The 25,408-nt window shown below is 30.9% G+C and overlaps 1 protein-coding gene across 2 annotated transcripts; it reads right to left on the bottom strand.

Annotated features, from left to right (window-relative positions):
* Positions 1-11,198: 11,198 nt before the first annotated feature.
* Positions 11,199-18,812, bottom strand: CPR27 (cuticular protein 27). 2 transcript variants are annotated; one of them, XM_012286586.2, is made up of 4 exons: positions 18,657-18,812; positions 16,072-16,163; positions 14,980-15,366; positions 11,199-14,279 (listed from the first exon to the last, which is right to left on the bottom strand). In XM_012286586.2, the coding sequence occupies exons 1-4, from the start codon at positions 18,666-18,668 to the stop codon at positions 14,075-14,077; spliced, it is 696 nt and encodes a 231-aa protein (XP_012141976.1). In that variant the 5' UTR covers positions 18,669-18,812; the 3' UTR covers positions 11,199-14,074. The 2 variants fall into 2 exon arrangements, with proteins under 2 accessions (XP_012141976.1, XP_076389324.1); XM_076533209.1 differs by lacking the exon at positions 18,657-18,812 and adding an exon at positions 18,462-18,579.
* Between the last annotated feature and the right edge of the window lie 6,596 nt (positions 18,813-25,408).

Below are 25,408 nucleotides of genomic sequence, written 5' to 3'. Positions count from 1 at the left end.
GTACATATACTGAAAGACACAAAATTAAAATAACTAAAGATATTTACAAAAATTTAGATCTATAAGAAAGCCAATATTTATTTCACCCTGAAAATACTAAAAATTCATTCCACCTAGAAAATATTAAAAATTCATTTCACCCAAAAAATGTCATAAAATCATTTCACCCAGAAAATATTAAAAATTCATTTCACCCAAAAAATGTCATAAACTCATTTCACCTAGAAAATATTAAAAATTCATTCCACCCACAAAATGTTATAAATTCATTTCACTCAAAAAATATTAAAAATTCATTTCACCCAAAAAATATTAAAAATTCATTTCACCCACAAAATGTTGTAAATGAAATATTATAAACATCAAGGAAGTAAAACTATACCTTTAATTTTCCTTCCGTTAATAAATATATCTTTTCCAACAAAGAAGTTGAGAATCCTAATAATTAATGCAATGGTCCAGATTACACCTCCACACAATTTGATTTTACCGATGGCGTGCTTGTCCGCTGTATTCTCAATGCCAACCAGTGAAAGGTAAACCGACTGGTCAATTTTGTGTGTCCAACGAGAAACAAGCTTATTCTCATCCCCTCAGACTTTTTTTAGATGGATAAATTGTGCCAGATGATTCGAACAGACGGGTTTATGAATGCCTTTCGCAAAGGATATTCATGGAAATATTTGAAAACATGAAAAATCTTAGATTACTGTCAAATTTATTACTGATAAGAATTGTTGTTAAATTCACATTTTGTTGTTAAATTATTGTTAAATATTATTATAAAAAATGTTAAATATTAATTTTATAATTTGTATGGTAAAATAATGAAGTTTATGGTGAAATTATACAATATACGCGATAATATAATATACTACAAATAAATTCATACGTAATGCATTCACAGTACTTATGAATCAATCGGTATCAAGAATAAAAATTATCTAGTTAAATAATTATTATAGATCAAGAAATACATAAACAGTTATTACTCCAAAATGAATTGGACTTTGCAGGATACTTTATCGTTTCCTTGTATCTCATTGCAATTATCTTCCATTTATAATAACGTTCGTAAAATATGAAAATATCGTTGTCGAATGTATTGAAACGTTTCATGTTCCGTGCAATTGACGTTTACGATGTAGAACGGAAACGTTGGTTCAATAGCTTCCGGTAGAATCTGCGAGAAGGATTGAACTGTTCTTAGTATGCAACGTAGAACTGTATGACTTGTTAGAAGGTATGCAAGGTCAATCTACCCTGCAAACTGTTGCCTTTCACGTGTCACTCTCTTCGAAACTGTGCATGAGGTGCGGCAAAAAATATGGTGCATGTAGGAGGATGATGGAATATGAAAGGAATAGAACATTTGTAAAATATACGAGAAAATAATGCAACTATAACAATGACAAGGTTCACTTAACTTTTTGAAATAGACTCTTAAACTTTAACGAAGCAACTCTTAAATTTTTATGATTGCATCAAAAATCCAACGTGATTCAAAAAAGAATTTAACTCTTTGCACTAAAAGACGACACTCACTCGCTATTTCACTATTTCATTACTTCACTATCTACTATTTTACTATTTTACTATTTTACTATTTTACTATTTTACTATTTTACTATTTTACTATTTTACTATTTTACTATTTTACTATTTTACTATTTTACTATTTTACTATTTTACTATTTTACGATTTTACTATTTTACGATTTTACTATTTGACTACTTTACTATTTTACTATTTTACTGTTTTACTATTTTACTATTTTACGATTTTACTATTTTACTATTTTACTATTTTACTATTTTACTATTTTACTATTTTACTACTTCACTACTTCACTGTTTTACTATTTTACTATTTTACTATTTTACTATTTTACTATTTTACTATTTTACTATTTTACTATTTTACTATTTTACTATTTTACTATTTTACTATTTTACTATTTTACTATTTTACTATTTTACTATTTTACTATTTTACTATTTTACTATTTTACTACTTCACTACTTCACTACTTCACTACTTCACTATTTCACTACTTCACTATTTCATTGTTTGACTATTTTACTATTAAATAACTGATGATGACACTCCAGTTTAACTCACCAGTTTGAAATAAATATTTTTTAACTGAATCTATATTTTATGGTGTGCAAGTATAGAGTAATAGTAATCTTAAATAGAATTAAAACTATTTAACTAGAAGATATTTGACAACGTTCAAAGATAAAAATACCTTCGAATGTTAAGGGTTAATAAATTTTTATTAAGTTGTGTCAGAAGTGACACAATATCGATACCGTTACACGGTTCAATGACTCGATACATGTTGCGTGACAACTTTTTCTCGCATATGATAAAAAAGAAACACATTGTACAATTTCACAATTACACATTGTACAGTTTTCAGATCATGACAGTATGAATAATCTCGAATTATAAAATCTTTTTCATAATCTATAACCTGTAATTATCTGGTGACTGATAATTTTTAAACTACAATTTTTAAACAACACTGTGATATTTTTGGAAATCCTCTAAATTTCATTTTACTTCCCATTACACATTTTTTAACTAAAACTTTGATATCCTTAAACATTCTTTTGCATTTAAAATCAGAGTTTTATCGATCACTCTTTACATCATACAAGGAACTTCTAATTTCCCAATACGCAATAGTTTCTCGAACTTTATGGTTCTTGATAAAGGAAAGACGATGTTGCACAATTAGATTATACTTTTTAATCAAATACTGTAAGGTCGTATTACGAAAGTTGACTCAACATTACGTTAACATTAAAGGAACACTGCACCAATTTTTTTTTATCCAGCACCGGTTGATCTTGTTTTCAGTAACATTCTTCTTAACAGACAACCTTCTCTAATTGACTCCACTTTCTACTTCGATGTAACAATTCGGAACGTTGTTACATCTACGCTGAGTTAACAACTTGGTCACGTTTCTAAAAACACAGAACGATTATAGCGTGTATTGCGTTAATTAATTTCGTTTCAAAAAATGTGACATGATTATATGTGAGTGTATTATGGAAGGTAAAATAGTTGAATTGTGAATTGTAAATTCACTTTGCAAAAGGTAATAATTTTCTATTATTTTTATGAGGTTGTGCGTTAAATATCTTCCTTTTTGGTTCTTTTATATAATTTTTGATGTAGAGAGCGTTTCAAGGTATATTTACATAAAATTACTTTGAGGTAGGTGGACGCTGTTATTAATTACAATACAGTATAAATATGTAATAAGTATATGTGCAAATTTTATGTAAAAATGTATACTAAATATATAAAGATAACCATATATATATTGTACAGTTTGTAAATTTTCTAATATTCAAATTACGAATTTACAAGTTTGAAATATTTTCTTACATTTTTGTAATTTAAAGCAAGTTCCATTTGTAAAAATATAAATATATAAATTTCTATATTTCTAAATTTCCAAAAATTAAAAATTCCTATATAAAAATATAAATATATAAATTTCCACATTTCTAAATTTCTAAAAATTAAAAATTCTTATGTAAGAATGTAAATATATGAATTTCCACATTTATAAATTTCTAAATTTCTAAAAATTAAAAATTCCTATATAAAAATATAAATATATAAATTTCTACATTTCTAAATTTCTAAAAATTAAAAATTCTTATATAAAAATATAAATATATAAATTTCCATATTTCTAAACTTCTAAAAATTAAAAATTCCTACATGAAAATATAAATATATAAATTTCTATGTTTCTAATTTCTACACGAAAATAAATTTCTATATTTTCAATATTTCCTTGGAACAAAATTCACAAATAAATCTCTTGTCTCACATTAAATTCTCAATCACACCAAGCTGTCCAATGTTCCTCTGCACAACCACCATTCATACCAGTCCTCATACTTCGACCAATATGAACGCACCTGAACGCATTCTAACGTGTTTCTGACATATCCACAACATTTACCCCAATAATCTCCTCATACTGTAACACTTATACCTCCCGATGCTATCGAGATTCCACCATGTTTCTAAAACGAACCGAAGGACATAATCCCAAGGATTTCGATGCATTTTGCACTGTTATGAAAGAAAATTATAGTAACAGCATTTTCGTGTGAATTCACTCACTAGATTTTATTTCTATGACATGAGAAACGTCCCTGAACGTATTGCCCTATGTTCGCGAACAATTGCTTCTCGTTATTTATGGAAGGCCGTTAGTATGTGAATTTAGAATCGCGCAAATCCTCTGGCGATCTTTCTGTGACAATGCGGATGGTACACTTGTTTTACAGTCTCCCACGTCCCGCGTTTCACGGACATCTTGATGCACGATACTTGTGCGAATATATTTGCGTAATTGCATGCGCGAAAATTTGATATGTATCGATACGGGCAAAATTGTGCGGTAAAATTTTGATCGATTCGATCGGTTGGCTAACGCGTGAAAGGAAACGATTTTTCCTCCGTCGCACAAAAAATATAAATGCTTTCGATTGTAATATTGACCCACTTTTTCAGCGAAATTGGCATACCTTAAACAGGAGATTTCAAACAAGATGGAGTGGTATTTCTAAAAGCGTAAAAAGAGTCCTTCGGGTGATTGACAAGTTTGAACATGTGTGGTGAAACGTTTTGAAATCGCTATTGTTAAATAAGTGATTCGAGGGAATAATTCATGTTTCATGAATTCTGATAATTTTTATTTAAATTCCAGAGCTAACATAGCAAATTTACGTACTGGTTTTAATATTGCAATAATTAGCACTGATACACCTACTGAAAAATATTATAGGTTAAGTTATAGGTTAAGTTGGTAATTAACAAAGTTATATTTGAACTTTAAAATATATAACCTATGTTTCAATTTTCTTCCTACTATCAACAATGACTTTGACTTATACTTTACTGTAATGTACATTAAATTTTTACGTTTACAATTAATCTTTGTAATGTAACTCTTCATGCAGTAGCCATTTGGTCAAAATGACAACTCTTTCGACTTCTTCCTCAAAGTCAACTGTCTCCTTCTTTTAATTGTTTTCTAGTTTCTTCGTTTTTTATTGTCTCAACTATTTCACACACTTGTACATGATGTCAGTATTTTGTAAAATTTCATGAATGACATTTGAAGTAATAAAAGTTTCATAAAAATAGTTCTGTTTAAATAAGAATATGTTAACGAAGTTTTTATTGTTGAAAAACGAAAGTTTTCTTCGAGTAACAGTGATAAAAGGACAAAAGTATAGTGCATTACTTGAGCAAAGGAAAGCAAGTTTTACCGATATCTGGCTCGACAGACGGTCGCACCACGCCTTGCATCAGAATGTCTCGAGAGTGAACGCGGAATCATGAAATTGCAAACAAGTATATCGACGGAACACGTACTCTTACTGTCACGCTAGATGCTATATTTATCTTCGCGTATACGTTTTTATTATCTGTTCATTAATATCAGCTTCTTATTTAGTCAATCTATTTATAGGTACAATTACGTTAAAATATGTGATTTAAGTGTGCAAAGAATATCTCCTTTTTCGTAGCTGGATTTCTTGTTTCGTTGTTATGTAAGGTGAGATTGTAAAGAGACACTGAAAATTTTAACCTACGGCATTGTGCTGCAAGTTTTATTTATTGTGAATTTGTTTAAGTTTAAGAGCTGTTTAAATATTGAAAGTTCATATGTTATAGTAATTAATAGTTCTGTACTATTTTAATAAAATATATAAGAACTAGTACAGTATATAACTGATCATACATTACAATAAGAACTATTAAAAAAATCATTTTTAATTTTTGGAGAACTCCATGTGGGGTAACATATTGATTAACGAAAATGTACAATTACAAATAAAAATTATTAACATACTAAGTATTGATTTTTAAAAATATAGAAATACCGACAAAAAAATAAAACAAGACATTATTACATTTATATTAAACTGAAGCATGTAATCATTAAAAAATAAATGGAAGATTAAATAAAAATCATTAATAAATAAATCAGGTAGTAAATAAAAATCATCAACAAATAATTCAAGAAAAAAATGAAACTCGTCAACAAATACATTAAGAAGTAAACAAATAACATTGACAAATAAATAAAAAATAAATAAAAATCACTCTCAAATAAAATTAGAAGTAAATAAATATCACTGAAAAATAAATCAAAAAATAAATAAAAATCATCCACAAATAAAATTAGAAGTAAATAAATATCGCTGAAAAATAAATAAAAATCGTCCACAAATAAAATTCGAAGTAAATAAATATCGCTGAAAAATAAATAAAAAAAAAAAAAATAAAAACGATGAAATAAGTTGAAACCCAAATAAGTTTCCTCCGTTCGACAGAAACCCAATACCTTATTAGACAATATGATAAACCGAAACGTGGCTGAGGAATTCGCGATAACGTAGGCCAATTAAAGAAACTGTTACACGAAACCAGATTAACGCGCTTTCCATTTCCGATTATATAACGTACGCACTCGGTGTCAGATCGAAAAAAGAAAGCAGTCCAATTCCGTACTTGAGACCACGTCTCAAACCCAACCCGACGAATTTCAAAATACCCGGACAGGGTCTAACGATTTCACGATCACGAACCGCGAACAATCGTCCCATCGACGATTCAGAGATCAGAGATCGCCAGACGAGCCGAATGACATTTCGACGTGCATATCGTGTAAAAATGAGACCGTAATATGCTGGGCGGGTATTAAAATTCGTTGTAAAGAATAGAACGTCATCGACGATGGTGCAAGTTCGGTAAAGGGCATTGGGATACGCTTCCACGGGTCGATCGTAAAGTAGATCGGCCTGATCGAGGAGCCTGAAGCGAGGGCACGTATATTGTGAAAGGTGGGCATGGGCGGTGGTCCGTGGCAGTCTCCACGTATCAGGTATGCGTAACGTGCAATTCTGTATGGGACACTTCAGGATCAGGATAATAGGTTACACCCGGATGGCAATAGTTTCCAACGGTTCCTGTTATACCCGCACAGTAATCCGTTGTGGGTGGCTAAATTATTGTACAATGCCTTGCGTAAAACCATCCCTGGCTATCTGAGTTTTTTGTATTAACCCTTTGGGCTCGAGAGGTGACTCTCAGTCGCCATTTTATTTAACAATAAAACTACCAAACCGGTCAAATGACCGCTTCACAAGTTTCTTATTATAAGATACACATTTTGGTAAAGTACATTCTTTGAAATCAGCATTGATTTTCATCAAGGTAAAGAATAAATGTGTGTACTAATTTATGTTTCGTCGTTTGTTTATTTATTCTTTAACTCCATTTTTAATTTCGAATTGAGTACACATTATACGTCGGTAGGTTTAGTGTTAGTACAATAATTTGAAATAAGAATTTAACTGATGTTATAGTATGACACGTGTGATGTATTAACACAGTGAACAATAGTGGAAATTATTAGTAGAGACATAATAACCTTAACAGAATTCATTTAACTTTTCAAGTAGTAAGTTTTAAAGTTGCTGTTTGCAAATGAATTACCTCCGAGTGCAAAGGGTTAAATACTAATTTGTAGTATATAACGAATTAATTGTGTAAGAGAAAATTGATTTATTAATATAAATATTGTGCTTAGTAAATATAACCTTTTCAGCCATTTCATGAATACTGCAACCCCTTATATTTTGAAAGACTTGAGATTTTGATAGGAAAGTGTGGTTGGTATTAAAAGGTAGTCTGTAATAAATTGTGTAAAAGAAAATTGATGCATTAATGTAAATATTGAGCTTGGTTACAATAAAATCTTTTCAGCCACTTCATGAATACTGTATCCCCTTATATTTTGAAAGACTTTGGTATGAAATTGTGGTTGATATTAATAAAATTAATTATCAAAATAAGTTCATGCGCAACGGAAACTAATAGGAATTTAATTGCAATGATATTAACAGTTTCTCAGCACTACAAGATAAATTAAAGTCGTACTTTTTCTTTGAGTACGTATTGTGATCAATCTCAATAAAAATTGAGATTGATAGCAATAATTAGATAGCCACGAATCACGTACATGGAAACCTACTCTTCAGACGCTTTTATGAAAGTGCAATTTATGAGCTACAATTAGGATACTGAGAAGGATTAATCCTAATGACTGCGAGTCAAAGTTTAAAATCTGTTTTGAGCGCATGGGTAATTGTGATCCTTAATGTTACTTACAGGTAAACAATTATTTCTTAATTACAAAAATTATATTAATATAATTATGTACAAGAATTTACATTATTTATTAATTTTTAACTTAATGATTAAATTAATAAATTAATTTTTAACTTGACTTATTTAATTATTTTTTAGAAAGGATATTCGTGATATTTCTGAAATATGTATGTATTAAATTATTTAGTACAATAAAATTTAAAAATAGTGCTAATAAAATTTACAAAATATACGAAAGGTATAAATGAAGTTAGAAAATAAGAAATTAATTTTGTTTTACAAGTGAGAAATACAATGAAGTCTAAAAAATAAGAAGCATATTAATTTTATCCTCGAAGATTTAAAATAAAAGAATTGTTAAAATTTCTTTCAATATAGCTATTTACAATAATAATTATTTTGGTTGTTTTAAGTAACAGTATAAGTTAGGTTAGGTTATCTTTTTCCTGCTACCAGAAATAAAATTTTGAACTTCCTATTTTATAAAAAAATTATAAGATATCGTGTAATATAGTTTCTGTTAAAATTAAACTAATACAGGATCTAAAACTTATGATTAGTAACGTACCCAATCGAACCTTTCACGTAACCTTGTACGCAACCTACCTAAAAATGGAACATAGCAAACAAAAAGTGATTCCAAATGTTCAGAACGTTCAATCATCCGATCCAATTTACATAACATTAGGCTTTATAATATCAAGATACGGAAAACAGTACACTTTGAACAAGTTCCTTTTCCTTGTTCATTAATAAAGCGAGACTAACCATTAGAATACGAAATTAGATATCAATTCGCACTACTTTCGAATGACTATACGATCACGCAATTATCGAATAATATTGATTTATTAATATAAGAAAGTATTAGTAGTTATTTTTTTCGAAAGTACATATTGCACAAGATAGACCCTGCCACTCTAATGTGAATATCACCAAGTTTAAACGTTCTGTTTGTTGAAGGACGTCGAGTTTAGTAAAAAATTAGTTTATCGGAAATCTATTTGAAACTTAGTTACTCTATCATACATTTAATAAGACAGAAATTAGTCTTATTTTAAATATTGAAACGATGTATAAAAATAGAGAAGAAAAAAGAAGAAGAAATGAAGGAGCTAATTCACTACTTTATTAATATGTAAATGAAAATTGAAATTATTAAACATAATCAAAAAGTTGTCATAAGATATTAAATATCTCGCTATAGATTCAATAAGAAGTTTGCCTCTATTATAGGAAATAAAGATTTCATGTCTTTCATTTATTTCTACTAAGTCATTCAACAATTATATCTTATTTTTAACTTATTCTACAATTTTATTTTTTATCTTAACCTGTAGAATATGCTTCTTGTTTTCGTCGTCAATTCTCAAGTACTTCATCGATTCTTAAGTACCACATCCTTAATTCCTTGAATACCATATTGACAATCCTCATATCATAAAAAACCATATTCTCAATCGTTGAATATGTAACAATAGACAAGTACAAAAATAAAAAATCCAGTAGAAGATATTGCAAAAGAGGTTCACCTACAGGTGCTCCAAATAATTATACATTGTGTCCGATGTTCGAAGAGCGTGGATGAAATTCCTGGGTGTGGCGACAGCCTTCCTTGCCAGCACAAAAGACTTCCTTGGCATGTGCAGTAGTACTGTTATGTATCTTTGTTGTCTGAGGCTTTGGCGTGAACAAGCAAGGTCGATCGTTTCGGAAATAACCAACTGTTATTGGAACAAGTTTCATTTTTTGTTAAATTTTTTGTTTCCCTCGATGCGGAACTCAAAATCTAATCTTTAGTTTGCTTCTTTTTTGTTGATGGTTTTAACCTTTATATATAACGAACGCTGACGATCAAATTTTGATGACTTGTTTGAAAAGTGACCTATTAAATTATGAATTTTTTGGGGAATTTTTTACTTAATTCTTTTTGTGTTAATTTTGTTGTATGATGTCATAGTTAAAAACTCAAACTGAACAATGAACAAATAAATATTTAAATTTATTCTTTGATGAACATTAATTTAAAAAATACACAATAAACAATTATTAGTTTATCTAACTTTTGATCATTCATCCATACTGTATTTTTGCACTGTAATTTACAAATTTTTCTCAAAATTCTTGCAACATCCAAAGACATATCTTCACATTGAGTAACAATTCCACAGGGTTCAATTAAACCCACCTTCCTGTACAATAAATTACAAAGAAAGGCAGTAGATTGATTACACAAATTATCTGCACTTCCACTAAATGCCCTCAAGAATTTAAATTGTCCAGAAAATCATACAAATGCCTTCTCGTTTACAGCCTCATCATACCATTCGTGTCACTCTGAAAAATGTTTAGATAGTCAGGCCTACGCAATGCATTCATAGTTCCCGTAAATCGTTACGAGAAGAAAGTCACTAAAATGGGACGTAAATGCATTGCAATATATATTGTTCATCGAACAGGAATCTCTCGAACACAATCCGCGAAGGTGGATCGCACACGTGGGACGATGAACGGGTCGTTTACTGCCGCCTCTCGATATTATTCGAAGGTCATTCAAAGCTATTCCAATATCGCGATTTTTTAGCGACGTGTCAAGTTCACCCGCAATCGCTGTTGTGATTAATAAGAGCAAGATTCCATTTCGAAAGACATTGGTTGCTGGTCGACATTCTGTTTTCGATTTTTATCAGGAAGGTCTCTCAAGTGCATACAAATTGTCGGTGGTTTACATTGGAATTTCTGTTTCGTATGACAATCGTTTTCTAGCTGTTTTCTATTTATTTTCAATGTTATCCAGAATATTCTTATTTTTGTCTTAAGATATTTACAATTTCAAGTACTGATTTTTTGAAGAGACACTCATATTCATTCTATCTAATAAGACAAGTTCTATATTCGTATAGTTATTATTTTTTTCCTTGCATTTACATACTTCATGTTTATATTTAAATGAGTGTAAATAGCTCAGAATAAATGGAAGAAAATGTAATGTATATTTATTTTAATACGTCTCGAAAAATCAGTATGAAATGATCAATTCAATACAGTTACTTTATTTATATCTTTGGTTATCGATATGATTTTATCTTTCCTTTTCCTAACAAGTTTGCGATCTTATGAACATCTTATGTTCCATCACATGGACGTACCAAATAAGTAACATTCGAAGTGTTAATTACAATTTTTTCATATATGTCATATCTCAGCCGTTTACAAAGGTAAAGCAACTATTTGTAAAAACAATTTCCTTGTTTTAGCTTTTATTGAACATAAAATTTTATTTCACAAATTTATTAATAACCTTAATAAAGAACATATACTTAAAGAACATATAATAAATAGTTCATAATAAATATACATTATATGTGGACGATGTATACATTATATGTATTTGTTTACAATATTTGTGAATGACGTATACATTATATGTAAACAAGTTTTATATTATACGTGAACAATGTATACATTACAATGTAAATGAAGCATATATTATAATATATGTGAACATTACATACATTATATGTAAACAAATATACATTATATGTGATCAACAACAATCATATCTTTTTATGTCTTTTTATTTCCAAAAATTCAAAATTATCGTCTGCTGTGACTTTTGTGTTTGTCGAAGGGTTAACGATAACAGTATTTGATAATTTCCTTCAAATTAATGACTTATAATCTAGAAACAACCATAACTATTGTGTGAACCTTTTAGATACACCTTATGTGTATACCTAAGCTAATTGACCTTACATTGAAGGTAGAGTTTTAACAAGAGATGCAGATACGATTGAGTGCAAATACGATTCTATCACAAAGTAACTACTGATGTCAACCCACGAGCTGACGCGTGAGATTGATGTGTTTAAAAGAGCTACGACACAATTGGTCAGAGTAGAAAATGCCTTCCATTCCCAAATTCGTGCGTACGCAAATTGCTTCAGCCGCAAATCGCTATATCCCCAAATTCCTACATTCCCAAATCGTTACGACCCCAAATGCCCACATCCCCAAATCCCCACAACCCCAAATCCGCACATCCCCAAATTTCTACATCCCCAAATCCCTACATCCTTAAATCTCCACATTCCCAAATCCCTATATTTCCAAATCCCTACATCCCCAAATCCCCACATCCCTAAATTCCCACATCCCCAAATCCCCAAATCCCCAAATTCCCATATCCCCAAATCCCAGCATCCCTAAATCTCTACGTCCTCAAATCTCCACATCCCCAAATTCCCACATCCCCAAATCCCCACGTCCCCAAATTCCCACATCCCCAAATCCCCACATTCCCAAATCCCCACGTCCGCAAATCCCCACGTCCCCAAATCTCCACGACCCCAAATTCCCACGTCCCCAAATCCCCATATCCCCAAATCCCAGCATCCTTAAATCCCCACATCCCCAAATCGCGTCGACTCCAATTGCTCAGAATAAAAAAATGGACTCACACGTATTCTCGGCAGTACATTGACTCTCGCGGTCGCACACCAATCAGGCCAAAAACAATGACAGGCAAACGTCCCGAGAGTGAGATAGAATTGCGTTCAGCAGTTGTTGTCATTATTATTCTTACTTGCCGAAATGTAACCAAGTGTTCACGGTGGATAGAGCTTCTTTTACTTTGGGTCACGCGCCAACTCGTGGGTTAACATCTGTACACGTGAACGTAAGAGGGTAGGAAACGTGTAATGATAGTGTAAACAATGAAAAGTGTGAATGTAACTAAATCGTGGAAGTCTTAAGAGGTAGAAGAGCAAACAGAACTGGTAAGAGAAGAGGTAGAAAGATGAAGAGGTAGAATTTCGCAGAGGAATCATAGTAGCGTCGCAATGTGTTCAAAAAGGAAGAAAGGTCAGAATTACGGAAAACGTGCAGAGCTAAGATCTTATACGTGAATACAGTTGGGACTGAAAATTGTCAGAAAGTTATATGCACCTTGTAACTTCATCTTCAAACCACTAATATACTAATAATAAGCAAATTTATGTGAATAACTTGCTACTAATTGTACAAGTTACGGAGAAAAGCGAAGACTACGAACAGGAATTCTAATAAAATCCATGAAGTTGAAAGTAAAATTAAGTGAAATGTTCTCAGTGCATGATCGACATTATGTCTAACTGGTTAACATTTAAAGGAGAAATATGTGCAGTAAACTTGTTTGTAACAGAAAAAATACTTGAAACCAAGCAATGTGAAGTATTTGGTACTTTGAATAATAAAAACATTAGTGTTAACATATTTGCAACATTGTGATATAAACTATAATACCTTTTATAATTCTTTTCAGTAAAATTCTAAAAGGAATACTATCATGGTCGAAGTCAATAACTTGGATTTGGAGAGATCGAAACCCAACATATGAACGCTAAAACCACTAACAATTTTATCATTCGATATATTGAACAACAAACATCACACATTCGATTAAAATTCCTTCTATCCTTTAAACATTAACTGTCCCTAAAAATGAAAACTGTAATACTTTAAACCGTACAGGGCCGCTTCAACTTTGAAAACAGATCATTTCGATATGAAAATTAAATTTGACTACCGTACTGAAGCAGTTGAAAATTTGATTTATTTTCACTTTTAATAAACCTTGTCTAATATTTTGTTATACCATTCGCAGTTTTAAGTAGCTGATACGAATACTTCAAACTAGTTCAATGAACAATTGGAATGAAAATGGGATGAAAATTTAAGCGTCACCAAAATGTGGTTAACGTGGCAGTCATGGTTGAATAAAAACTGGCCCTAACTATAATCTATGCAACGCATCCGAAAATCGTTATAAATAACTCATTATTTACACATTGGAGCATGATCAAAGGATCTCTATCGCCTGTAATTAACCGTGTAAGAGGCTAAACCAGCGTTGGGATCCACGGGTGCTGGACGACCTTGCAGACCACTTTGAATCGGCGCGCTAGGATATGACTGCTGCTGGCCCTGATATTGCGGTTGATACTGCGATCGATATTGTGGTCGATATTCTGGCTGGTATTGCGGCTTTGGCTGGTATTGCACTTGTGGTGGAGGCCTGCAATGTCGACAATTTAATTTTATTGTTTAATTAACATTACTTGTTATCCTCATTGAAATTCTCAAAAATACTGACAAATATAATAATACATTTTCTATCTATACATCTATGATCTTTCAATAAATACGTAGGTTTTATGCAAACAATTATGCACAGAATGATTATATATTTAGTTAATATTGACTGACTAATTTTAAGCAATGTATCAATTATGAATTATGTATCAATGTTTCAATTATTAATATAAATTATGGAGCAAGTGGAGATACAATTGCACATGTGTTTTGTTATTAACAAAATAATGTTTCAAATTGTTTTCTTCATTAATATCTTTCAATAGAATATTGAATAAAAATATTATAGTAGCTAATATTACTTTGATATTAATACTAAAAATTGATACTAATGTAATAATACCAACAATTACTTTGAATAATATTATTCTTGAATACGAAATAGTTCATACATCATAAGTATAATTATTTCAACTCCAATGGAAAAATTGTAAAAATAGAAAATATGCACAACCATACAAAATCAAACTAATCCAAGTAAAAATTAGATCGTTCAATTTCATACAAATGTTATAAATGTCTCTATCTGTATCCTATCTCCCTGTATTCTCTACCTATTATTTTGACTGTATTACATAAAAATTCATACTAAATTCAGTCGACAAAATTATTTAACCACCAACCTTGGAGGGTTGTAAATCGGCGCCGGAAGAGGTTTCGGTGGATTGTAGGTCAAAGGTTGACGAGGAGCCGGATCATAACGTTCTCCATTCGTGTACCGAGGATCAGTATAGTAAACAGAAGGATCCTCCCTATATTGACCGTCGTCCTCAGGTGCGTTTGGGTTAGCAATGCTATTGCCGGTTAGGGTTGGAGGAGGCACGTTTATTCCAGGACCAGCTGGCTCGAAACCACGCCTGGATGCTCCATATTCCACTTCTCGAACGTTTCCGGTGTCATCCACGAATCCGTATTTTCCGTATACTTCACCGGTCGGGTATTTTGACTCGATTTTGTAAGAACCGTCTGCTGCTTCGTATCCGTAACTGTAGCTGCCATCTTCGTTGTGTCTAATCAAAAGACAATTGATCAGAAGATTGATTACATTTTGATGAGTACTAAAGGTAATTCTTCAAACTTCCAAATTGATAAACTCTTCAATTTTTACGTTCTAAAATGTTCAAATTGATAAATTCTTAAATTTTTGAGTTCTAACAATTTTGTTAAAGCTTCTTTCTATTAACACTTGTTTCTGTTGGTAAATCATAGTTGTTTCAAGCTTCTGTTTTCAAGTTTAAGTTAAAAATCTTGAAGTTTGTTCTAAGAGCAAACGAACATATTTTACCTATGTTTATTGTTGCAAAGAATGATTGCAATTGAAAGAAAAATTGAAAGAAAATTTTGATTTCGTAAGAAGCAGTAATTTTGTAACAGAAAAATTTTATAAGGTTCTATAAGATTCGACTAATTGAAAAGTTATGAATTCTTATTCAAGTTTAACGTCGAAGCTAAAATTCAACTCCTTCAAAATTAGAAAATTTCTTGTATCCCACTTGTTCCCAACTATTTAGGTTATTCTCCTTTATCTAAAATTGTACTTAAAAATTTCATTGTATCTTAAGCAAACTATGTATCGTATTTCGTCACACATGACCTCGTATGCTCCCTGCAAGTCGCCCGATTAATTGCCCTCGATAAAAGCACGAAAAAAAAGAAACATTCGAGGCATTGTCACGATCCGTCTGTTGAAACCAGGATAGCGAAACGGTACTTACTTGTTGATTTGCTTCAAAATGGGCACCGGCGTGGTCACGTATTGATTGTGCTGGGCGAACGCAAGGCCAACGCAAAACAAGAGACACAGCACCTGGTGACACAAGCTTGCATAAAATCGTTGGCACACACACGAATCACTTTCCAATAACCTCGTGCAGAATGAAAAACAATCGAGATCGCTACTTGAAATGCACTTTTACTTTAACCTGGTAACTGAGTCACTTTTCAACCAGGAAATGGCTCACACTTGTCGTGAAATATAATTATCTTGCGCGTGGCATGTATCTTTATAATTAAAATGAAATTATGAAGGAAACTTGGTTTAATTAGTTTGTGTTTTTACTTGGGTAATGTGTTAACTTGTCTTCGGTGGGTTCTGCTTTTCAGTTTGAAAGTGTGTTTTTGAGGATTTCTAAATGATTATTTTGTGGAGGTAAAACTTTAAGGGAGGTGAAATAATTTCATTTATTAGGACTGTAATCGATCGACTCTTATTTTTCATTTCTTTCGTGTATTTTGTTATTGAATTTTTTAAGTTAAATAAAAGGGATGTTTTAGGTTAGTGTGAGAATATAAATTATATGAATTGTGGAGATAAGTATGTGTGATTCAATGAAAGAATCATAAGAAATACTATCATCAATCACAGATATAAGATGTACGAATATGTTTTTCATCTGTATGACAATTTTACGAAATTAAATTTTGCGTTTATAATACATTTCTAAAAGGAGATGTTACTATTAGTACTTGTTATTGTTATCAGCCATGTATTTCAAGTAGTCACATGCTGAAAATTATTATAAAATTGTTACCTATTATTATTAGACAATTTTCGAGATTCCATAATCCATATCATTAAAAATTTGACTTTCGAAATTAAAAATTTTTGTCGTAAGTATCTGAAGTCACAGAATAGTTATAGAATTATATTTGAAGTATGTGAAAATAATACCTAAATACTACGTAATGAAATTTTTACCAAATTTAGTATGACAGCCAGTATATTGAAATCTACTGTGAAATACAATTTTTTGGCACTTTCACGGTCACTGTCACGTATTCGTAACTTTCTTATGCAGCTTTCTACTTCGTTACCCTTTAATCAATTTTACACACCAGTATTATACTTTACAAAAAAATTCAACTGTCTCGAATAATAAAATTTGTTTATTCTATCAACTCCTTGCCACAAAAGAAAATACATTTTTCACTGAAAATTAAATAAAATTGCAAATATCGTAAGTTCACGAGTAAGTAAGTATTTGACAAAGATTTATTTTACATCATGAAAAATTTGCTTTCATCAAAAAAAAAAACTTAACGAAAAAGAAGTGAAACACAAACAAAAAGTTGAAGGTTATAAAACTTAAATGTTAATTGCATATTTAGGTAGTAAATGCATCAAATGGTGAGAAGTAAATACCTTTGTAAACGCATTAGAAAGGACTAGATCAGCACGTTCTAATTCGCGAACATTCTGTGTGTCTTTATAAGTGATTAAAGATGCAAATCATTAGATACGCTTATTAGTAAAACAATCAAAGCCTATGTTAAACAAATTTAGAAGTAAAAATTTGTACTTATCCAAAAATCGAAGAACATTGATCTAGTACAGCAATCTTTGTTTATACAAATTTAATTATTGAAATTTTATGGTAATTTTGTTCCTGTGTGTATTCATAGATACATCTTTAATAGTTAAGGATTAGAGAATAAAATGTATTACTATTCAAATGATTCGTTTGTCAATAAAGTATGAGAAGCACGTTGCATAATTGCCTTTTCTGCAACACTGTAGCAGACAGTATCAGGTTGAAAAGTGAAATTAAAAGATAACCTTGTTAATAATTTGTGCTATAGTGTGACCACAAAAATTTCACTCCGTTAACACTTAACGGATACGTTCTTCTTCTGTGTTTTCCAGTTTTTGATAATTTTTTAAGAATATTAAATGAACGAGAATATAGTACTTTTAAAGTGTCATGGTTTTAAGTCAGCGCCATTTTATGTAAAACTTTGCAAGATCCTTTATTCGCATCTCTAACATTTCTGAAGAATACTATATTTTGTAAAATATTCACCCTTGTAAAGTGTACCTAACAGTAATCTAACAGTATCTGACAGTATTTAGTAATTTCTAAAATAACATTTACTAAAAAAATACTACCTACAAAGCAAAACTGTGCAATGGTAGTAGCACTGTGTAGTACAAGAATAACTAAAAACCCCAATGCACATAAAAACGAAAAACTAACGCAGCTCAATAAAAATTATAGCAAACCACAAGTCGTAATCCATCTCAGTCAAAAAGGAAATCTCAAATTTAGTCCATCCGTTAAGTGTTAATTTCAGCTATTCTCTAGAGTACTTAAATCACAAGCCTAACCTTCATGAATTTTTAGTGCAAGCGCCTATAGCCAAGAATGTGCACGTTCGTTTACTGAAGTTTAGTAGATACTGAATGATCTTCAGAAAAGTACGTAATGGATTAAACGAAAGCAATTAGTGGAACCATGCTTGATACTCTCAGGAAGAAAGAGGACACTTATGGGCGAAAGGAGGAAAAGTGAAGAATACTCACGGGAAGATACATGTCTGGTCGTTGATGAGGCAAACGCGATTGTGTATTATAGAGTCACGTTTCCACGGCCGCGAGTCAACTTATATAGGCCCCCATCGGGAGCGGCGGGGCCCGCCCATGGGCCCGACCACCGCCTCAACGTCGTCGCAATCTAAGTACGAGAGTTCATCGTACCGCGACACGACTTTGAAAACCATGGTAGAAAATCGCCCAATTTAACGTTTCTTCAGCTTTGATTCTACCCCTTTGTAGTTACTTTTATCCAAAGTATAGATATCGCAGTGATTGGAAATATTTTTGTATCTGGGTGTTTGACTTCCATGGCATTCATATGTGGATGATTTAATTTTTATTTTAAATTTGAGGAATTTTCATATGAATGAATAGTTTTTATGACTTTGTACTATCCTTTGAACTTGTATCATTTACTCTATGTCATGAAACTTTGTATAACTCTACAGTATTATTTGAAGCTTGCATAATTTTACATCTTCGTTTGAACCTTGCCTAACTTATTCTATGCCATCATTTGAGCCTTGTATAACTTACCCTACCTCATCATTTGAACCTTGTATAACTGAACGGTATCATTGGAATCTTGCATAACTCCACACTCTCATTTGAACATTGTATAACTTACTCTGTACCTTCATTTGAACCTTGCATAACTTTACGTCATTTGAACCTTGTATAACTTACTCTGTCTCATCATTTGAACCTTGTGTAACTCTTAACATGTCCACATCACATCACATCATAATTTAAACCTTGCATGGATTTATAGCACCATTTGAATCTAGTGTAACTCTTCACGTGTCCACATCACATCACATCATAATTTAAACCTTGCATGGATTTATAGCATCATTTGAATCTAGTGTAGCTCTTCACGTGTCCACATCACATCACATCATAATTTAAACCTTGCATGGATTTATAGCATCAATTGAACCTTGTATACCTAACCATATCATCATTTGAACCTTGTATATCTAATTCCACATCATCAATTGGAGCTTATATATCTAACTCACGTCATACTCCTAACGTCATACACCTTGTACACCTAACTCCATATCATTAGTGTCTCATCATTACAACCTTTCATGAATAACTTTCTCTGCCTCATCATTTGAACCTTGTATAATTTAGTCCAAACCATAATTTGAACTTTATACAACTTACTGTATGTCATTATTTGAACCTTGCATAACTAAATGTCATTTGAATCTTGTATAACTTACACTACACCATAATTTCAACCTTGTATAACTTACTGTACACCATCAGTTGAAGCTCGTATATCTTCAACATTACTTAAACCCCACATCTACAGGTCCAACACAACTTTAACCTAATTATAAGCTAAAGTTTGAGCCTACTTTCTTTCTTTCAAAGTTGCATTAACTTGTGATTTTATCTAAAATAACTAACTCATTAGCACGTATAAACGTCCAAACGAACGTGTGCAGTATATCCTTACGTGCAGTCCTTATATCTTCACATATCCTATCCATAACTGCATGAGAATTAATTTATGATACAGAAAGACAAATTGAAACAAGAAACGTGAGAATTTCGTAGCAAAATTAGAAAGTAAAGTTTGAAATGAATTGCGTAAGATAATGAGGCTTTTAGTTCTTGCATTAAGAGAAATTTGAACAAAAGTATCTCAAGGAAGAGAGGATTTATAAACATTTATTGCATCGAAAAAATTATAAAAAGAAGATTAGAAACAAAGGACATTGATCAATTTCTTCTTGAAGTAGAAAGTGAACTTTGAAAAAAGCGATGGTAGAAAGTGGAGAAGTTCGTAGCTCTTTCCATAAGTAACATTTTAATAAATGATTCTATGTGCCTTGAGAAATCATTTCTGTATCCCGCAGTTCCTGTATTTTATAATTTCCAAAAATATTTAATAAATTAAATAATTTTGTAACAAGTCTTGCAAATTTTAGATGAGTGAAAATATTTGAAAAAGAAGAATAATTTTTCTTTAATGAAAATTCTTATCAAAATTTTTTTTTACTTTTATTGTTATCTATTTTATTGACCCTTCAATATAAATTTTTATTTGTAAATTTCTACTTGGAGTTTCGGACTTCAATGTATTTCACAACTGTAATGCAGAAGGTTCTCGATATATTGCCGCTTCTGCGCGGACTTTCATGCAAATGGCGTACTCCAACCATTGTAACAAAGATTCATGGAAATCAGTATAACCTTACTGGAAAATATAAAATTATTCAAAGATATAACATTACTCAAAAATATAACATTGCCAGAAAAAAATGTAAAATTAATTTTTTAATAAAACCAAGACATTGTCAATTTTTTTCATTTCTACATCTATTTCCGATAATTCAAAGTCGAGTCTTTAAACGAATCATACATAAATATCGTTTTCCTTAATGTCTGATTCCATAAATAATGATCCATCGATCTACTATTACAATTTCACTTGTCGGAAGATTTTGATAAACCATCGTCTAACATTCTTTCCAACGGCATCAATTTTCATTTACCGTCGAGCGTGACGTGTCTCCGGTTTTCGGAGCGATGTTACACAACTTGCGGTTGGAAAACTTCGAATAAATTATTACATCGAGAAAAGTATCTACGGTGATTGATGATTGCCGTTTTAAAAATCGTAAAGCATACACGAATTTCAAGTAAATGGCGCTTAAATGCTAATATGGCATAATACTGATTAATTCGTTTCACTTTTCATCGCGTATTTGTAATTAATATCAATGTGAAATAATTAGTGGATGATACATTGCTTACATTTATAAGTTCTGGCTACTTCATTTTTCATTCGGGAATAATATTTTATACAAGTTTCAAGGAAATGTTTCGAAGAAAGATTTTTAGACATTTATTTTACAAGCTTCAATTTTTTTGTTTCAATGAAATGAATAAGACAATTGGATATTTGTAGAAAAAATATTTTCAAGTTCAAGCTATTTCATTTTTCATTCAAGAATATTCTAAGCAACAAATTTTTTGTTGCAATGAAATGAATAAGACAATTGGATATTTGTAGAAAAAATACTTTCAGGTTCAAGCTATTTTGTTTTTCATTCAGAAATAATATTTTATGCAAGTCTCAAGGAAAGATTTCAAACAAATATTAGTTGAATTACAACAAATTTTTGAGACATTTATTTTAATTTTTAGAAGTTTCAATTTTTTGAACCTTTTGTTTCAATTAAATAAATAAGACAATTGTAGAACAAATATTTTCAATACAATTTTTTAGATAGTTAAACAAATATTTCAGTAAATAAATTTAAATACGAAATTACAAAAATTGTTTTCATACGAAATTGATGAAAATATTAAACAAGTGGAATTCACTAGTACGTGAAGAACTTCGCTATTAAAATTTAGTTTTCAAATTCACCCAAGGTTACTACACCCTTATTAATTATGAACATAAAAATCTTACATTCACTAAATTATAATATTAAATTCTTTCGTGATTCTCGTGTCTAGTAAATAAACGAAGCTCTTCAGAGATTCAAAAATTTGATACTTGAGTAAAACATAAAGATAATGGTGGAAGTGAAGTTTCTTGACTGACAGATGTGCAATAATTGCCATGTGTAGATTCAACGGGAAGCCCTTGATGTACGTGCGTACACGATTCTCGTGGAAACACGGTTTTGCAAGGTGATCCTCTCGGGAATTAATATTTTTTACAAGGACACCGTGTGTAATATTGTCTGCAAAAATGAGTGGTGTCTTCGTTATGTTTCTACTTTATTGACCGAAGCTGGAATATAGACCTTCCATGCTCATTATTGCCAGTTTATTTTAATTATTCCGTTCAGATCCTTTGTCTTTAAAAGTTCTTGGAATGTTGCTCACTGTGCACAATGATAGTACGATTACTTGAATAAGTGACGTAGTAATAACATAAACCACAGGGAGGTTTTGAGAGAATAATAATTTAAGGAATAAGTTTCGGTACTAAAATCGTAAAACGTCTTGTCGTTTTTATAATAAATATTATAACCGATAATTGACATATCTGATTGTCAACGATCGATACAGGAAACTTAATTAACTGTTACGACCTTTGGGTCCTTTATGACCCTTCTGCTTAAAGGTTATTAACTGTCAGTGATATGTTTATTGATATTCTTTCGATGAGTAATGAAATTTTTATTCTCATGGTAAGAAGATTATTGAGCTACTAAATTAGAGAAATTTATTTGTCATGAAAGTTCATTGATTCGTCATGAAAATTAATTGATGTGGTTCAGAAATGATTCACAGAAATTGTTTTAATACAAAAATAATTCACAAAATGTAACTAATTTGGTACAAAAATGTTTCACATAATTTAACTAGTTTGGTACAGAAATGCTTCACAAAAATTAATTGAATTATGAACAAAAATTATTTGAAGAAATTAATTGATTTAGTATAAAAATTATACAAAAATGGGTGCTGAAGTTTTACAAGAAAATGACTTGAATTAATAAGACAGAAGATAAAATATAAATAGTATAAAACGACTAGAATAATTAAATACATCTGAAGAGAACAGAAGAGGTGAAGGTGAGAAGAAAGAGGGTGGAAAGAAGGAAGAGGAAACGGAAGTACAAGCTCAGAATAAAAAATAGAAGAAGCAAGAGTGACTTAAATGAACAAACTAATAACATAATAATAGACAAACTAGTAATATAAAACTGGCTGAGTAAATGTATATCACGTGACAGAAAATTAGCTTGTATTTACACATGTGTTGTCATAAGTGTAATGTGTGAAGTCCATACACATTTTGTGCTAGTTAAGAATGAAATCAGTACAAAGTGTTGCTGTACTTACAAATGACCGGTTAACCGAGAACTTTCCCGATCATATAAGAGAACTTCTTGACATTTATCGTAGTACTAAGGGTATTATAACGCTTAGAGTGAGATACACTCCTGTGGCGATCTTGCAACCTGCTCGATTCGTGAGAATCAATTTCTGTAGAAATAGCTTTCACAGAAATATCTTTTTAAGTTGCACTCGTCTTACATCACCCTTTGTCTTTTGAACCCATTTATAGTTGTCACTTATTTCTGACAGCTGTAAAAATCGAAGAAATAATAGCACATCGTTGAGTAATAAATGTACTTCTGCTGAATTAATTTGCTACTATTTTAATTTGAGTAGAATAAAAGCTAGAATTAGAATTGTAAGAATGATCAATAATTAAACTGGTACTACCAGTTGCTATTTAAATAGCTTTAAATCTGAAATAGCAAATTCTTTCATACATTCCTTAATTCGCTATTTTCTGCAATTCTCGTCATCGCACAATGGCGTCTCCTTCGGCATTCAAAAGGTCGCACAATTTAAAGTCGTCGATCGAAATGCGTCACGAGGACGTCTAACGTTGCAGTGAAAGTACGAAAGGACAGTAGTCTGGAATTTGTATTCATGGAATGATAAACAAGGTAACTGAAGCGAACGATGTTTTCGTTACAATCGAATGATAGCCGCGAGAGAGTTCAATGCTCGTCCATCGAAGGAACGTTAGACTTGTTTCGTTTACGCAACAACGTTACACACGACATAATTTGATATTAATGTCCGGCATTCGTCCTGTTGAATCTGAACTGCTCATTTTCGTTGCTTTTTCCACCAACATTTTCCTGACAGAAGGTAAATGACCCCATTATTAGATATAAGATACGATGATCATGCAGTAGTTAGTTTTTATGGTAGACACTGTTATTTGAACGATATTCGGTACTGATAATCAATCATGGAGGTTTTAAAATGGTTTTCAAATGTAAAGGTTTATAGAAGGAATTTGTATTAGTGACGATTACATTTGATACAATTTTATTGATCATACATGGCCATATATGAAAATTAAGGTTTTCTTTCTGATTTATTATTTTTAAAATACTTTTGTGATCCTCTGAGACTTGTGTGAGTTATACAACCCTTTGGTTTCAAAATTTTTAAGTAATATATTTATTGTGCCATTTTTTGAACAAGTTAGATGGAAATTTGTGGATTTGCACATTACATAATTTTATTTAATTCTTTCTGAACTTTGTCAATGATTGTATTAGTTGAAATCAAGTTGAAAACTTTGAATAGTTATTTACTGATGTATTCTCTGTTTCATAAGTAAAATTTTGTGAACAGAATAAAATGTTATATTTACAAAAAATGAATGAGAATAAAATAGTAAAATACTATGCTTTTTGCAATTTTTTTTTTAATTTTGGATTCGTTTCTTGTGTGCCATCTGACGATAAACGGAACAACTAACACAGCAGAAAGTATGTACAAGTGCTTGTTCAAATTTGTATTAATTTTACGACATATTGTATTTATGTTAAAAATGTTAAAATATCCAAACTGTTAAAAATGTTAAAACCATCCTGACTTTAACAATAAATGAAGAAAAGACTTGTGTAGATAGCTCTAAGTCGGTAAAAAGGTGGCTGACAGTATCGATAGCAGAACAAAATTTTTTTCATTTTTAAAAAATGTTTCAAACTTTATTGTATTAAATTGTGTCAATTTGTGTCAGATTGCATTACATACAATATACTGTCGAAACCACCTTGATTTTAACCGAAAATAAAGAAATCGAAAGCAATAGAAAGAAGCAGAGTACAATGGTAGACATTTTTGAAAATTTCTTCGTTGTATCAATTTATATTCAATAACATGAAATTGTATCAAGCTTGTATCTTGCAAAAAAATTCCTAAAATCGTAGTTTGAATAAAAA

The sequence above is a fragment of the Megachile rotundata genome, chromosome 7 (genome assembly GCF_050947335.1).
Source record: "Megachile rotundata isolate GNS110a chromosome 7, iyMegRotu1, whole genome shotgun sequence".
NCBI lineage: Eukaryota > Metazoa > Arthropoda > Insecta > Hymenoptera > Megachilidae > Megachile > Megachile rotundata.
Note: the sequence above shows the minus strand (reverse complement) of the source record. Positions and strands in the feature narration are given on the sequence as shown.